We start from the raw sequence: 17349 nt of genomic DNA, 5'->3' as shown, positions 1-17349 counted from the left end.
TGTGTTCTCTTGGGAGTGTGCACATTGTATATGTATGTGTTCTCTTGGGAGTGTGCACATTGTATATGTATGTGTTCTCTTGGGAGTGTGCACATGTGAATCAGGTGCAGAAGCCAGAGGTTGAATTGAGTGCCTTTCCCGCTCTTTCTCATTTTTAACAGTCTCAAATTTCCTGTCAATTCAGTTAGACTGGCTGAGCAGTGAGCTTTAGGGATCTGCCTCCCCAGCACTTGGATTACAGACATGCTACCACCCCAGCTTTTATGTGGATGCTCAGGTCCCCATGCTTGCACGGCAGACACTTTACTGACCTTTTTCATTTAGCACACATACTGACTTTTGCATTTAGTGGGTGTGCAGACCCTTTGCAGAGGGGTCTGATGTTCTGGGATCTTTGCTGGGCCAGCATCTGTCATGTTTGTGACTAGGATTGACAGGGCAGTGTCCAGTGTGTTACCTGTTGGTACCTTCCAGGGGGTTAGGTGAAGTGCTGCAAGGAAGGAAGTATGAGCCCAGGTGCCTTACTGTGGCAGAGCTGAGCTGGGACTTCATGGGGAAGTAGATAGAGGCTTTGGGTGGTGACAGAAAAATTTGTCTCAAGTAGAGACAAATGCTGGGGGATCAGAGGCACCTGGAGTGAGTGGTGTCTGTGACAGCTGTCACCACTCAGTGAAAACAAAGTCCAAGTCCAGCCACCTAGTTGTCTTCTCTTCTGCAGCTTGGGGAAAGATGGAGGCTTGGATGATGACGAGGAGGAGGAAGACCTGGATGAAGGTTCAGGGGCTAAGCGCCAGGGTGTGGAAGTAAAGGCCCATCAGGCCTCACACACCAAGTACCTGCTGATGAGGGGTTACTACACAATGCCTGGAGTGGTCAGTACACGCAACCTGAACCCCAATGACAGCATTGTGGTCAATTCCTGTCAGGTGAAGTTCCGACTACGCAGAACCCCTGCACCCACCCAGCTTGGACCCACCGGTGAGTATCCTGCCACAGTTCAGGTATGGGCAATCCTGAGGCTGCTGGCCAGGCACCCAGCCCTGGAGACATGAAAAGTAGCATTGCTGTCAATAGCTGTCACCTCATTGGGCCTATCTATGCTTTATGACTCTGATCGCCTATGTGACTCCTCCAGAACCTTGAGTCCCATAGTTTATGAATACACTGCTGAATCATGTTATCTCTTTGCTGTGAAAGATGGGACATCAGCTCCATTGCCGCCGCCACCTCCTTCATGGCAGAGGAACTCTAGGGAGCTCAGACAGGATCACTCATCACTCCAGGAGTGCTAGATAGCTTACACTTTTGTCTGTGCTGGCACAGAATGGAAGTGGAAAGGCCCTGCCCTTGCAGTCAGCTGGCCTTTGTATGGTCAAGGTGGATTGTGTTTGCTGTTGCTGCCCCTTTTTATCAGTCAGAACTCTGTTTTGTCTGAAGTTTGAAGCAGGCAAAAATACAGTGCCAACCTATAGGTTGCTGTCTCAGCTAAAGAAACTCCTGGAGGTAGGAGTGGTGGCGCACGCCTTTAATCCCAGCACTAAGGAAGCAGAGGGCAGGAGGATCTCTGTGAGTTGGAGGCCAGCCTGGTCTATAAGGACTAGTTCCAGGACAGGCTCCAAAGCTACAGAGAAACCCTGTCTTGAAAAACTAAGAAAAAAGAAACTCCTGGGAGCCTGTAGAGATGGTTCAGAGGTTAAGAACACTGGCTGCTCTTCCAGATGTCTTGAGTTCAATTCCCAGCACCCACATGGTGGCTCACAATCATCTATAATGAGATTTGGTGCCATCTTTGCTGTATACATAAGAAAGAGAAAGGGAGGGAAAGGAAGTGGGGGAGAGAGAGAAGGAAAGGAAAGGGAGGGAGGGAGGGAGGGAGGGAGGGAGGGACAGAAAGAAAGAAGGAAGGAAGCAAGCAAGCTTTCCTGGATAGAGTGAAAATCTGACTGCATGGAAATGGCCCAGGGTCACGCAAAGTTAAGGTTAACTCAAGGTTAAGAGGTGGCTCAGTACCACCTGCAGTGGGACTGCAACCCGTACCAAGAGTCTGACTGCTAGGGTCCCCAGAAGGTGACCCCATGACTTCTTGGGGAGCAGTGAATTGGTGCTAGAGCAGATCTTGCCTCAGTAACCATGTGTTGATTCCAAGAAGGGCTTCTGTTTGCTGATTTTAACTCTTCGTCACGGTCTCAGGGTTCACAGCCACACCACTGGAGGAGCTCCAGGCAGGGCCTTCCTGCCTCCCTGCCTTCTTCACCAGCCTGGTGGATCCACAGCTGCACACCTGCTCCCCAGAAGAGTTTGCCCACCAGATGGCCCAGTCTGGCTACAGCCCTGAGGATGTAGCTGCTTCCCTGGAGATCCTGCAAGCTGTGGCAGCTGCTGACTGCTTCGGGGTTGACAGGGAGAAGCTAAGCAGACAGTTCTCTGCCTTGGAGAAGATAGTGGGCGAGCGTACCAGGACATTCTCCGACTATGTCCAGGTAGGCTCAGCTCAGGGCCAGGCAGTTGCAGAGCAGAAGTGCATGCCCGTGGTGGTGGGGTTTCCTTCCCTTTAATTGAAAAGTCAGAACATGTCCCCTAAACTCCATTACAGGCCCTGGCTGAGCCCTGAAGCAGCTGCCCCTCCTAGGGAATACCATTTGCATGGCTTAAAGTGTTCCTACCCTTACTTATTGTAATCCTGGAAACTAACTGAGAGACCTCAGATGTTCTCAGGCTGTGGAGAAAGAGCCTGCTGACAAGAGAGGTTTACAAGCCAGGCGCTTTCTACTGGCCTCGGCACCCTTGCAAGGTCAGACAGCCGAGGTGCAAGGCCTGGACTCTGGCTCTCAATGAGCTTGAGGGGTTTATAGGAAAAAGGAGTGGTAGTGATTCCTGGCCGCTTCCGGCACAGAAGTTGACAGTAGGGGCGGGTGTGACCTCAGCACAAGGAGAGTCTTGTCACTGTATTGTAGCAGTGGCCACCTTTGTAGGATGCATAGGGCAGGAGAGTCAGAGGTGCAGCTCTTCTGTGATTTCAGGCATCAGGCCGTGTCATGAGTAACACAATAGGGACAGAGAGAGCCCACAGAGGTCCAAGCAGCTTACAGCTCCAGGGCAGGATGCCAGGCTTGTTTTTTTTTGGTTTTTTGTTTGTTTTTTCGAGACAGGGTTTCTCTGTGGCTTTGGAGCCTGTCCTGGAACTAGCTCTGTAGACCAGGCTGGTCTCAAACTCACAGAGATCCGCCTGCCTCTGCCTCCCGAGTGCTGGGATTAAAGGCGTGTGCCACCATTGCCCGGCCAGGCTTGTTTTTTTAGACCTGGGCTGTGCTTGCTGAGAATACTTGACACTAGCTAGGAGCGCCATCCACACGTCAGCTACCTAGTGAAAGGCATGCCTTCTTCCCAGACAGACCTTGGTCTCTTTCTAGGACCTCTTGGAACAGCAACAAGTGATGGAAGTTGGAGGCAACACTGTACGCTTGGTGGCCATGGCCTCTGCCCATCCCTGGCTCCTGCATTCAATGCGTCTGAGAGACACAGAAGGAGACACCAAGGCCTTGGGGGCTGATTCCCAAGCCAGACTCCCTGAGGGATCTACCAGCGAAGAACACACCTCTGAGGGGACAGCAGTGCCTTCAGACAGCTCCCATGGCACCAGAAAGCGTGCCCACAGCTCTGTTCAGAGCCATGAGACTGATGCCGAGGAGGCCATAGGGCTCCCTGCCAAGAGGCCCACACTCCAGGATGTCCGAGTGGCTGCCAGCCCTAGGCCTGGGGGAGAAGAGCAGATAGAGGCCCAAGCCTTGGCTCTGTTTGCAGCTCCTGAAGATGCAGGTGCAGGGATCCCCAGGCAGGAGAATCAAGAGAGTGCTGGTGTCTTGGGCCTAGAGCAGCTGGGCTGTGAGTTCCCGCTTTCAGAAGGCTCTGAAGACCCCCGAGGTACTAACCCTAACACTTGTCCCTATGTTCTGTCCATCTCTTGACTGCTCCAGCCCTGTCTCGGACTGGGAACCTGCCCTCTGCCCTCAGTGCCTCTGCGTACAGGGCCCCACCTGGACAACCTAGCAGGTGGGGAGCCCCAGGCTTGCAGTGGTGACCAGGGAGAGGTTCTCTGGACAGAGCACCCTTATTCCTAGAAGCCTCTGAGCCTTGGCCAGTGGCAGGGCACTTCCCTGTGAGATCTGCTGCTCCTATGAGCTGTTTGTGACAGCTTTACACACAGGCTCTTGGCTGGGAAATGAGGGGCTTGCTGACGTCCCCGTGCCAGGGTCCCTTGGGCCAGGGTCAGCTCTGCACCTGCCGTGTACTGGCTATGCCTCTGCTGTACTGGCCTCGGCCACTAGAGTACCATAAAATGGGCAGAAGACTGTCTTTCTGGTCACTGCTTATTCACTTTGGTGTCTGTTGAATGAGGGACAAGGGACATGACCTCCCACTCTGCCTTCTAAGAACCTGCCACATTTTCCTCTTTTACAGGACTTACAGAGAGCAACATGGCCCAGGCAGCATGGGAAAGGTAATGGGGGTCTTTGGCAAGGAGGGGCAGAGGGGCAGAGGATGGAGAAAGTGTGACTCTGTGTCAGTCACTATATGAGGCTTCTTCATAGGGCGCAAGCCTGGGTAGTTTGCCCTGAACAGAGGTTCCCAGGCAAGGGCTTTGAGCAGTCCTCTCCTGGGCCTCCTCCCATAGCCCACTGTACCCTCACACCCATCTTGGATGAGGAGAGGGCTTTCGCCGTCACCCCGTGACCACATTAACCAGAGCTCAGAGCTGCCTGCCTAGGGCAGCCCCTCAGTCCTATAGCTGAGAGATGGCTTTCGAGGGGTTGCACTCTTCTGCCTTGAAGAGGCACCTTCAGTGGCCCTCCCCACAGAGGCCCTCCAGAAGTTCCTTCCTCCATGAGTATGTGGCCTTAGCCCACCAAGGCTTTGTACTCTGAATCCCCCCCTCCAGGGTTCAGCCATGACCACTAGAGCTACCCTGGGTTAGTGGCAGCTTTGTACCAGAGGTAGAAATCTGTGAGGGAGCCAGCAGGGGGAGCCTCTGGTCTAGGCTATGGTTGACCTCAGCCAGAGATGAGCAAACAGACTGAAGAACAGTTGCCTGGATAGTAGCCAAGTCCTGGGCCTCCCTGAGCCAAAGTAGCCTGTTTGTGACCAGCATGTCCCCTCCCTCTCTGACATCAAATGTTCATCTCACAGTGGCTGTGAAAGAGTGTGTTTCATTGGCCGCCCATGGCGTGGTGTGGACGGGCGCCTGAATATGCCGGTGTGCAAAGGAATGATGGAGGCCGTGCTGTACCACATCATGTCCAGGCCTGGTGTTCCTGAGAGCTGCCTGCTGCAGTACTACCAGGGGGTCCTGCAGCCTGTTGCCGTGCTTGAGCTGCTCCGGGTAGGGCTTGGCATCTGAGCCCAGCTAGGGTGGGGGGCACATAGGGCGGGGTGGGTCCATGGGAGACTGCACCTCAGGTGTCACCGCCTCAGCTTACCTTCAGTGCCTTCTTCCATCGGCAGAGGGGTCTGCTACTGTCCCTAAGGCCCTGCCTGGCTTTTGACCCCCTTCTCCCTTGGCCTGCTGCAGCCCACTCCTGAAGCAAGCTCCCTCTCCCTTGGAAACGTTTAGCCTTGGTCTGTCTTACCCTGCCCTGCCATTGTCCTCCAGTGCTGGGATTAAAGGCCTGTGCCACCACCACCCGGCCAATTCACTTTGTATCAGACCACATCTGCCGCTGTGGTGGCTTTTGTTGCAAAACTGCAGGTACTTGAGCTTCAGCTAATTCAGGCAGTGGGGTTCCCCTGCAAACTTAGTCAAGGCAGGCAGGGAGGGGTTAATTGCTCCGGCGAGCAGGCGGGGCAGAACGGGCCTGTGTGGCCGAGTGTATCTCAGACTCGGCACTGGGGCCCGAGTCACGAACTGAAAACTTGGGGTCACATGCTCACAGATTCTCGGGAGCCCGAGGTATACAAGTGAAGTGACATGGAAAGCTGAGGACTGGGTGATTACTCCCATAAGCAGCTGCTATCCCACCTGAGCTCCCATTCCCACGGTGCCCTGGGCCCCAGCTTCCTAGCAAACTAGGAACTTGACATTTAGTGTGACATCCCTGAACTTGCTGGCAGTCATTCCAGGCGATTTCATGTGGGGCCAGCCAGGTGGTGGGAAGCCACTGCAGCCTTTGGTGACTGAAGAGTACCTGACTGTCCCCCAGAGGTGCTTGTCACCGTGACTCCCATCCCTGCCATCCCTCCTCCTGCCTCCCCTCGAGGCCATGTTTGGCATCTTCTACTTGGGCATAGTTATGTGCATTTCATAAATGGAGCAAGGCCAGGCCCCCAGGCCAGCAGGCCAGCACTATTGTAATCCCACGTCTTTATCTGCAGGGCCTAGAGTCCCTCGGCTGTATCCAGAAGCGCCTGCTGAGGAAGCCAGCAGCTGTCTCACTCTTCTCCAAGCCTGTGGTGGAAGGCCTGGGCCAGGCCAGTGAGGCTGAAGCCCTCTCCTGCCGTGAGAGCACTGTCACCTTCTATGAGCCTACTCTGGACTGTACCATCCGCCTGGGCCGTGTCTTCCCCCATGATGTCAACTGGAATAAGTGGATCCACTTATAGATGCTGTCCCCAGCCAATGGAGGAGCCTCTGCCCATGCTTTATAGCTCACCCTGGACTGTCCCACGAGCCCTACCCCTCACACATGTTACCACAGCTCAGCCAGGCCTAGCCTATGTGTAGCAACTGCCAGGTAACTTCAATCCCCTCCACTCTGCTGCTCTTGCTCCCAGATGCCCAGTTTTCCTGCAGGCCCTTGTCCTGCTCTGAACTCAGGCTCCAGCATCAGCAGTATCTACAAGGGTGGATGTTGTTTGGAAGCAGAGCTGATGGCCAAGCCCTCAGTCTTCTGACACCCACACACCACTCAAGAGGAGGGCTTTGTGGAGACCTGCCACGGGGATGCCTAGCAGAGTCTGCTCCCCTTTAGGTAGGACCTCCCAACTGGGGCTGGACCATGCCCAGGTCTCTGACTTTTCATGGAGACCCCTCCTGCCAGAAGCAAGGCCTCTAGGTGTTCTTTTCTCATTAGATACAAGCCCCTGGCATGTATTTATTTATTTTTTAATTAAAGTGAGATCAAATGTATTAGTTTTGTGTGTTGCCTAATGAGCATTGTTCCCCAAGGGATTCCCCTACTTTCCAGCTGTGGCCCAGCCAAGTGTGGTTGCCCAAGTTGGTGGTTCCCAGCAAAGGAGGTAAGCATTGGCCCTGGGAAAGGCCAGCATAGCCTCCTTCAGTAGGGCCCAGGCCTGCCCCTCCACAGGGCAGCTCCTAGCCCTGCCTGGGAGGCTCTGGTCCCTTCAAGTTCTCTAGAAAGACATTTAACTTGTTTTTGGCAACAGTTAAAAATCTTGAGTTTCAGCTGGGCGGTGGTGGTGCACGCCTTTAATCCCAGCACTCGGGAGGCAGAGGCAGGTGGATCTCTGAGTTTGAAGCCAGTCTGGCCTACAAGAGCTAGTTTCAGGACAAGCTCAAAAACATACAAAAAACATTGTCTCAAAAAAAAAAAAAAAGTTTCACCTTATGGGGTAAAGAAAACTTAGATTTTTTTTTTTTTTTTTTTTTTTTTTTTTCCGAGACAGGGTTTCTCTGTAGCTTTGGAGCGTGTCCTGGAACTAGCTCTTGTAGACCAGGCTGTTCTCGAACTCACAGAGATCCGTCTGCCTCTACCTCCCAAGTGCTGGGTTTAAAGGTGTGCGCCACCACCGCCCAACTGAAAACTTAGATTTTTACCTTTTTTTTTTAATGCAAGCAAGTCTTAGCAGCAAGACTTGCCTTCATTATGACAGTCAGGAGAGCCACAGAGACCACTTGCCACAGCTGGCCTGATCCTCCTCTTTCCCCTGCCCCTCCCTGTCTATCTTTCCTGCCTACTTAAGGGGCACGGCACTTGGTGACCTCACCCGGCTTGCAGCCTGTGTCATCCTCCATGTCACTGCCCTGATGGCTGTAAGCCACGCCTCTGTGGAAACTGCTGAGGATGGGATCACAACAGGGAGCCCCACATAGACCCTTGGTAATGTTCTGGGAAACAGTGGGGCAGTGAAGGTGCCGTGCTCAGGAGCAGAGCCTGCCTGTCATGCTGCATACAAGGCTGGAAGTCGGCCATCAAGTTCTGCCTTACATCCAGGTCTCAGCTGAGATAGGAGGCCTGGGGACCTGGAGGCCATCAAGCATGGACTCAGCTCAGCGGTACCCTCTTCCCCAAAGCTACCTACGTGGACCATTTGGGGAGCATGTGTTGCGGGGGGACATGGGGTTTCAGGGTACACTCAAGCAGACACGGCTTATTTGAACACTTGTTCCCAAAGCCCCTCCCTTCGTTGTAGCCACCAGTTCTCGGTCAGTTCATTCTACCGCCTGCCCTTTCGTCCGTCATTCACTTAAGCATCCATGTGCCTGTCTGTCCACCCACGGACCTCTCACCCAAACAGCGGGATAGCGATAGTAGCAGCCTTTCTGAGCTCTACACAAAGACCTCTAGAAACTCAACAGCAGGCTGGTGAGTCCAGAGGACTCCAGAGTCCCTGGGGAGGACAGGAGGAAGGAGACCTCCAGCTAGAAACCAGGGAGCTGCTGGACTGCTGAGAACTTCCGGTTCAGAGTAGAAGAAATGGTGAACAAGCAGTAGCAAAGACTTCAAAAAGGCACAGGGCTGCTGTGCCTCCCGACCCCAAGAGCTACGCTGACTGGCTCCTCGCTTCGCCTGACCTTGTCACTTCTCACCAAGGACTATGGGAGGTGGCACTGGGCCACCTGGCCGGCCACACGTCCTCTCAGTTCCCTGTCTACCTATAGTCTGGCCCTCTTTATCCTTTCTTTCGTTTCTTTAGGAAAACAACATCCAAATGGTTCTCTTAGACTGAAAACTTGCACACATGGCTCAGGCCTCCCTATGCCTGCCCCTCCAGGACACTCGGAGGCCTTTTGCATTTACACACGCGAGGGCACACCCTGAGAAGCACAGACCTTCATGTCACTTGCTGCGAATGATGCCCGTTATGCAGCTCACTTTCCTTCCATAACATCCCTGGGACACCTGGAGCTACCAAGACAGCAAAACAGCCACCTGCGCTGGACTGAGCAAGCTCACAGAACTTCCCAGCCCCCACGCCCGCCCAAAGCGCATCTCATGCAGGGTCTTCATCCTCCAGCCTGTTTAGGGGGCTCAGTCCCTTCCCTCTCCAAGCCCTGCTCAGGTCATAGTCACTCTACTGTGGTCAGAGCCCTCTATTTCAGCTGACTCAACCGAGGACTAGAGCAGCCTGCACATGAGCTATGGTGAGGTGCCTCTTCTGAGCTCCCTGGCTAGCCATCCTTCCCCTGGCCTCTTGACCACAGCGATTTTCCAGCTGTGTGAACATGTGTGTCCATGTGTGTCTCTCACCACCCCTCAGTGCGCAAGGCAGTCCTGTTCACTCAAGGGCTGGGGTTCAGGCCTTGCTGCCACTTGGTCTCCTGGCCTTAGCACTGACAACTCTCACCAGTGTCTCTTGTTCCCGCCTCTAGATGGCGGGAGAGCTGGAAGGCTGCCTGACTCCAGCTCAGCAGCAGAGGGCAGCAGCAACCTGTGAAACCTCCTGGAGCCAGGGTGACTTCCTGCAAAAATGCTACTGAGAGCACACACCTGCCCGCACATCAGACACCAGTCAGTTCTGGACACTGCAGAGAGCTCGTGTCACGGCCATCCTGAGAAGCACACGTGACTTGTGCCTGTTTCAAAGGGCCCACAAGGTTGAAACAGCTTCCGCAAAGTTGGAAGCTAGTGGTAGGGCAGGTGTGATGGTTTTCCCGCCAGGCTGCCTGCCTCAAAGCCCTCTCCACAGCACCTAGGGTGGAGGGATGGAGAATCAGCCCTATGCTCACAGAAGAGCATAAGGCGAAGGTTCCTACACAGGGCTATCATGTTGGGAAAGAAAAAGTTCCAAATTAGCAGGGCAGGACCTCAGGTTGTCACGTGGTTGGGTGTAGCCTCTACAAACTTCCTGGGAAACTCTGCCCCCTTCCTGTGTCTTCTGCAGGTCCTGTGAGGACAGTTCCTCCATTTGGTCATCTCCCATAGCTGAGCATCCCTTCAGAGCCATCCCATCTGGGCCCTGACACTCAACAACTTCAATCCTTGCCCCTGCTGATAGGAACAGACAGGCAGCAAACTGCAAGGTGGGTTTTGTTAACACATTTGTTTGGGAGCAAAGCCAGGAAGGTGTGTGCTGCAGCTGGGAATAAGGGCCCCCACCACAATGATCACACTGAGGTGCTGTGTAAACCGGACCCTGGCCCTTACACCTTTGTGTAAGCACGTGGATAGCTCTAGACAGAGCATGTCCCCTCTCCAGTTTGTCGTCGGGGTCTACGCTTCTTTTACAGGCAGGAAGTTACAGCCACAGGAGGCACGGCTCATCAGGACTCCCTGGGAGTCCTCTGCCTGTTTTCTGTGGTGTGGCTGGGGCTGGATGGGCCACTGTGGGCTGTGCCACTTGGTAAGTGGTAGGCATGTCCAGGCAACAGCAGCCTGAGACACAAGGCTCTTTCTAGTCTTTGAGGATGCCAAGAGGAGCACAGTTTACAGTGGGCATGAGGAGTCCTTCACTGTGGCTTCTGTCCCCAGGGTGAGAAGTGGCTTTTATTTCTCCTCGATGCCTTCCTGCATGAGACCCTGGAGACCCCAGACCACACCACAGTGGGAATGCCCTGGAGACAGTGGGGTAAGGCTGCTGGGGTTCTGGCAGAGGTGACACAGCTTTCAAGAGATCAGGAGGAGGGCAGAGGAGGAGTGCCACCTGCTGTCAGTGCCCGCTCCGTGTGAGGCCACAGACAAACAACTCTAAGCAACTCTACCCTGGTCCCTGGTGTTTTTCATCCCCCTTCCTCAGGGCTCAAATGCCACACAAGCACTGTGCCTGTGAACCATGCCCCCAGCCCCCTCTCTTCTCACAGAGGTCCTTAGGAAGGGAGTTGTCTTTTCATTGTGGTTGTTGCAGAGCACTTCCTGCCACAAGCAACAGGAACCCACTGTTTGGTTGGAAGCGTCACCCCAGCCCCTGGCATCCATATATCTAAAGAGTCTGGAATGCTTGGGTAGAAGTTCCATCTCAAGCCCCCTCCCCTGGGAGTTGTCACAGTCCAGACTCCACCTCCAAAAAGTCCACCAAACAATGACCCCTTCCCAGAGATGCTCAAGGCCACTCCCACAGGGTATTTAAACAGCACCTCAGAGAATAAACACATGGTTTTCTGGGTCTTCCTTCCCTGGCTCCTCCCTGGGGGGCTGGAGAGCCACCCGGGAGCATTGGTATCCATTAAACCTGGGCTTTTTCTAATTTGGTTTGGTTTGGTCTGATTTGGATTATTGCATCAGCGGAGAGGTTTATGGGGTGTAGAAACTTCACCCACCTCAAACCGGCTGACACACACAGATTGGAGATTTCTCGACTGGTCAGGACAAGATGGGGTGTGCTGCCTAACAGCCACACCTCCGCAGTATCAAATGACATAGTTAATGTCGGGCTCGCACGTCATACCATCATAGGTACAGGAAACTCAGTCCCGTCCTCAGGCAGAGAGAGCCACAGAGAGCCAACTCAGTCACCACCAATGCCCATGGCACAGGAGGACAGCTAGGAGGCGCTGTGACTCCATTAGAAAGGATGAACTTCTGCTTGCAACCTCACTGACCCCATGGGGCTGGGAAGTTCACCTGCCTAGAAAGCCAAAAGCTGGCAAGAGTGAAGCTCACAGTGACTATTCCCCTCATGAGCCTCAGTCAGGCATGGCTCCATCCAGGAGCTCCCAGGCTTCTACCTCATAGCACCTCAGGCTAGCTCTTCTCTCCTGTTGTGACTCCCCCCACCCCCCCTGCAGCTCCAGGCTGAAACAGCAGGCCTGGGGATTCCAAAGCTATGGTAGGAGGATCAAGAGTTCAAGACCAGCCCAGTCAATTTAGACCCTGACTCAAAATAGGAAAAGTAAAAGTAGGGGCTAGGGAAGCTAGCTCAGTCAGAGGACTTGCCTAGTGTCTGTGAGGTCCTGGGTTCTAGCCCCAGCACTGCTACAGAGAGAAGCGTGAAGCAGCTCAGGACATGTGTCTGCCTTGGCTACACAGCAGCATGGGTGGGGGGAGGGATATCTAGTGCCCTGTCCCAGAGCTAGCAAATTGGCAGACACCCATGAGTGTTTGCTAAGAGGCTTGCCTCTTTGATTTCTTGGGTGACAGATCTCAGGCAGGTCCAGTTCATCCTGCCCAAGGGGATAGCCCATGCCCTCAAAGTCAAGATGGGCAAAGCCTGAACATCAAAGCCCGTGCACGCTGGTGGAGTGTGATGTGAGCCCCACCCTTTCAGAACACCTTTCTAGCAGCTCTACCTGGTCTTAGGTGATGGCTCTGCCTCTTGGTCGTATCTGCTGGAGACCCTCGCTGGAACAAAGAGCCTCCCGATGTCTGAAAAGCCCTGCCTCCTTCCTAAAGCCTCATCCTCATGCCGTGCCGTGGGTGCCCATCAGCGACTGGCCAGCTCCTCCCGGCCAGAAGATATCCCTCACCAACCATGTCTAGAGTAGTCTAGCTCACAGCCTGAGATCCTAGAATTAAGATGGGCCACAATCCAGGTTTTATTAAAACTTTATTAAGCACCTGTTGTGTGTAGGGCTGGGGATAAAACCGGGAGCAGACAGAGCAGCTAGCCTCCTAGATTGTATCTGGTCCACCACTCTTGTGCAGTGTGTCTGTCTGTTTCTCCATCCAGCCGCCATTCCAGCTGTCATCCCGTCGAACCTTTCACCGCCCTCCTGTCCACCCACTGTTAACTCCTAGGTGGTCTAGCTCTTGCCTCCAACCTTGCGTTCACATTTTTTCATGAGGTGTCCCTTCAAAAATGGATCCGGTGGGGGTCAGCACCTCAGCCCTGAATGTTCTTCCTGTATGCGGGGTGGGGGGAGGGGGGTTGCTGAACTGGTTCCCTGGAGAGCTGCCAAGAACACCTGCAGTCTGTGGCTCCCAGAGGATGTGAAAACCACAGCACATTTTAGTCTAAGTGTCGGGGGGGGGGTGCAGCAGGGTGGGGCTGTATGCACGTGCAGGGAGGGAGCTGTGGTTTTTGCTGGTCTGAGAGCCTCACACACCTTGGTCCTAGGTGCAGTCTCGCTGTTCAAACTACCAGTATTGTAGAACTTTCCAGCCAGCCCTGAGTCAGATACTGAGGACATCTGTGCATTCCCTGGGTGTCTCCACCAGCTACCCTGCTTTATGCATGAGTCTGAGGGAGCTTTCGGCTGACTTCTGCTGACCACTTTCCAGTTCAGCTATGGACTGGACAGATAGACAGCCTTCCTCCCTGGGCCATGGAGTGGCAATGCTGCACCCTGGAGTCCCAGACAAGATGGAGGCTTCCCACTGTGTCCAGAGCAGGTCAGGCACTCCACTGTCTCCAACCTGTCTGGTTTTGCAAATACCGTATCACATCTTGGGTGGGCACCCTTGTAGGAAGAACAGACCATTCAAGAAGAAAAGGACAAAGGATAAGGAAGGGAAGAAGGAGGGAGGGAAAAGAAAGAAAAAGCCAGCAAAGGCTAAGCAATCTTGGCACTGTCTAGCTCCTATACTACCCTGCTGTCCAGGAAGAAGTACCACCCCATACTTCTTAGCTTCCTCAAGCAGCACGCTCACAGGAATCACTGGATGCAAGGGGACCTTCCCTAAGTCCCTAGGATAAACATGACATCAAGAACAGGCAGGGGAAGAGCAGGTACTGGCTACAGAGTGCCCAGAAGCTACTTCTTCCTTTCTTTTCCTTCCTTCCTTCCTTCCTTCCTTCCTTCCTTCCTTCCTTCCTTCCCTTCTCCTTCTTCTCCTTCCCACCCCCCCTCTCTATAATGCGCATTAGTGTTTTGCCATGGATTTCGGGTTCCCTGGGACAGCTGTGAGCTGCCATGTGGGTGCTGGGAATTGAACCCCTGTCCTCTGGAAGAGCAGCCCGTAACCACTGAGTCATCTTTCCAGCCCCTAGAAGCTGTTTCTTGATGGCTCCCTTGTGTCCCCTGAACTCTGGGTGTCATAAAGAGGGTTCTGTGAGTAACACACTGTGTACCCTCTCCCCGTGCCTGATATTTGATAAATATTCCCTGAGTACTTACAGGAATTTTGTTTTTTTTTTTTTTTTTTTTTTTTTTTGAGACAGGGTTTCTCTGTGGCTTTGGAGCCTGTCCTGGAACTAGCTCTGTAGACCAGGCTGGCCTCAAACTCACAGAGATCCGCCTGCCTCTGCCTCCCGAGTGCTGGGATTAAAGGCGTGCGCCACCATCGCCCGGCTTAGGAATTTTGTTTTTAATAAGGAAAAAACCCCAAAACAAAACAAACAAACAAAAACCCCTTGGTTGGTGGTACTGCTTCTGAGGACCGGGCTGTGTATGTCACAGCCCAAAATCCCACTGAGCGCCCGAGGCAGGATTCTCCATATGTACCCAGGCTGTGGGTGTAGTCTGCCTTTTCCCATTCTCCCTCCTCGGGGCATGCACCTAGTCCTAAAAGCCACAAAAGTCAAGAAGCTGAAAGGGGCTGCACACTGCATAGGGCTGAGCCAGGGCAGCCACACCATTCCTAATGCCCAGGAAAGCAAAGCCTGCAGAGTTCAGAAGGGGCTTCTCCAGGATGCATAGCCTGGGGCCACCTGTACTGGGGTTCACAGTTACAGCCCTAGGTTCCCCCAAAACCTTCCCACTCCAGTAGATGCTGTAGGCTCACTCTATTCCCTGTCCCAGGAGAGAAGATCCTAACAGCCTGGACTTCATAGCTTCTTGGAGGTGGCACCTGACAGGGCTGGGTGTGTGATAGTGCCCTGGGGCAGGAACCTGAACCAGTCTCTAGACACTGACTGTGGCCACCCCGCACGTCTGCAGGGGAGGAGTCAGAGGCTCATGTCTAAGAGACACCTACACTCAAGCATGTACACAGTGAGCTCAGGCAGACACACACAGGTATGACCGTGAACACAAGGCATGTACAGGCATTTCTCACACAAATGTGGGAACGCGCCACCCGAGCCACACATGGACACACACATACCTACATATTCACACTGTAAATGGCAGGCTCGAAAGCCCGCCCACTTCTGGCCCCTTCTTCTGGCAGCTGGTTTTGTATGCTAGCTGGCCTGGGCGCCGCTGTCCACAGGTGGAGGGGTCCTGACCACCCACTGGCGTATGTAGCTGCGAGGGGGCCCTTCATCACTCTCCACAGGGCTGCCACAGTCTGATCCTGCAAAGCCGCTGTCAAAAGTGTCCATGTCCAGGCCAGGGGGTGAGCCCGCCTCACTCTCAGACCCCCCTCCTGGGGACCCCGTTCTCCAGGGTGGGCCTGCTGTCCAGTCCCTTTCCTGAGCAAGGGGCAGCCTCAACCTGTCCAGGAGGCTGCCTGGGGTACCTCCCAGCCTGAGGCCACCACCTGAGACACAGCCACAGGACAGAAAAGTGGTGTTTGTGACCAAGAGCAGATCCTCCACATTAGGGCCAGACTCTGGACCGGCATCCAGGTTCAGGGCTGGGTAGCCGTCATCCCCACAGCCATAGGGCCAGGCACATGGTCCCTCTGCATCCCCAACAGTCACTGTGTCAATGGACACCAGACCATATGGCCGGTCTCTCTCCTCACTGTAGGCGGAGGGGCCTGGGCCGGCTGCCAAGGGGACTGTGCAGCAGTGGCCAAGCTCAGACAACCCATCACACTCCAGCTGTTCTTCCAGGCCTGGCGGCCCCAGGAACTTCTTTTCCTTGGCTGGGTATGAGGGCGAACAGCTGTCGTGCACTTGTAAGACTGAAGTCGCTGTGGGACTCTGTGGTGTCAGCTCCAGGCTAGAGGCCGTGAAAGGGGTATCCACCCATTTCTATGAGAAAGAGACAGTCATCGGCTGAGGCAGATGCTTGGGTGTGAACAGAGTCAAAGACGTGTGGACGCTGGGACATAGAGATGGGCCAGAGACAGGGAGAACAGAGGAACAAGACACCAGCAGAGAGAGACAGACAGGACCATGATGAACCCTTGTCCTGTGGGCCCCCAATGCTGTCCTTCTCTTTCAGGGCCCGTGTCCCCACCTGCAGTAAGGACGGACTGCCTTCACATTAGTAACCAGTGCCCCAGCGTAGGATCGGCTGGGTGCTGGCACCAGGCTCCTGAGTCCCGAGGTCTAAGGGGCCCCGCCCATATCCTGTCTTTCAACACAAGCCTTCACAGCTCTGTTGTGTATCTGCACTACAGCGAACACTCAGCCAGGAGCGGGCCTGCTCACAGCTGTGTCCTCAGCACCCGACACACAGCAGATTTGCCATAAACGTCTATGGAGGGAGCGAATCAGTAACCAGATATGTGGAAAGGCCTTTAGGGAATGCTGGATGGAGACAGCGGCCCGGGAGCCTTGAGAACCCTCTTGCCCATTGCCTGTCAGGATATTGGTGACAATAGGGGAGCCTCCACTGAGTTGACAAGGATTACCCTGGTGTGAGAAGGTCCCCTGAAAAGAACATCTCAGAACCACAATGTTCCCCTATCCCTGACCTGGGGTCACTTCTGAACTGTGTGACCTTGAGTTAGACCCTAGCCCTCTGTGTCTCATTTCTGTCTTCTATGGGATGGTCCCACCCATGGCAGTGTCTTAAGGATTGAGTGAGGTAATGTTTGTTTGCTGACAGGGCAAGTTATACAAGATTAACAGCAACATCAGAGCACAGCACAGCACAGCAGGCAGCAATGCTGTGTTTCGGGGTAAGAAGGGGTGTGGGTGCACCCTTGCCCTTTCTGGAAGGCTCACTGGTCCCTCTGAGCCTGGGCCTCCTCCTGGAGACCCAGAGGGCTGCTGGGAACTCACTGCAAGGGCTACAGTACAGGCAGAGCCACAGACCAGGTGTGCGGCAGCTGTTCTTTGGGTGCCCTGCTGCTCTGACCTCCATGGGCTGCGGCAAGTGCTGTTCCCTGACATCACATCCTCTCTCCAGCGCCTCCCTCCCTGCTGGTTTTGCACAGCAGTGCAAGGCAGATACTCCGAAATGACAGTAGTGACAGCTGTACTTGGCAGGGAGAGGGGTGTGCTGTGGGATAGGGCAGGTCCTTTCCAGGTAAGATTCACTCCCCACCACATATCAAAGTCACCACAGAAACCACAGGCACCAGCATGGGATAAAACCGGACTTGCTGAACATAGCGGACAATGAGGAATACAGAGACCTCAAGAACAAGGGCAAGGGGTTTTTGATCCTACTGCACGTGCTGGCTTTGGGGGGGCCTGGGCGGTTTGGATGCTCAACTTACTAAACCTGGATGGAGGTGGGCG

At 54.2% G+C, this 17349-nt stretch overlaps 2 protein-coding genes across 2 annotated transcripts in view; one reads left to right on the top strand and one right to left on the bottom strand.

The window, feature by feature from the left end:
- The window catches only part of Gtf3c1 (general transcription factor IIIC subunit 1), a 68051-nt gene extending 60937 nt beyond the window's left edge, over nucleotides 1-7114 (top strand). The window contains exons 32-37 of the mRNA XM_005351191.2: nucleotides 719-978; nucleotides 2191-2480; nucleotides 3411-3921; nucleotides 4459-4498; nucleotides 5185-5377; nucleotides 6367-7114. Coding sequence (XP_005351248.1) covers nucleotides 719-978; nucleotides 2191-2480; nucleotides 3411-3921; nucleotides 4459-4498; nucleotides 5185-5377; nucleotides 6367-6594 — 1522 coding nt within the window. The 3' untranslated portion in view covers nucleotides 6595-7114. The remainder of the gene's footprint in view (nucleotides 1-718; nucleotides 979-2190; nucleotides 2481-3410; nucleotides 3922-4458; nucleotides 4499-5184; nucleotides 5378-6366) is intronic.
- An 8057-nt stretch (nucleotides 7115-15171) lies between these two features.
- Il21r (interleukin 21 receptor) overlaps nucleotides 15172-17349 on the bottom strand; it is an 11624-nt gene continuing 9446 nt past the window's right edge. Inside the window, exon 8 of the mRNA XM_005351190.1 lies at nucleotides 15172-15909. Coding sequence (XP_005351247.1) covers nucleotides 15172-15909 — 738 coding nt within the window. The remainder of the gene's footprint in view (nucleotides 15910-17349) is intronic.

The sequence above is a fragment of the Microtus ochrogaster genome, chromosome 8, assembly GCF_000317375.1.
Source record: "Microtus ochrogaster isolate Prairie Vole_2 chromosome 8, MicOch1.0, whole genome shotgun sequence".
Classification (NCBI taxonomy): Eukaryota; Metazoa; Chordata; class Mammalia; order Rodentia; family Cricetidae; genus Microtus; species Microtus ochrogaster.
This window is presented reverse-complemented; position numbering and strand designations above follow the sequence as displayed.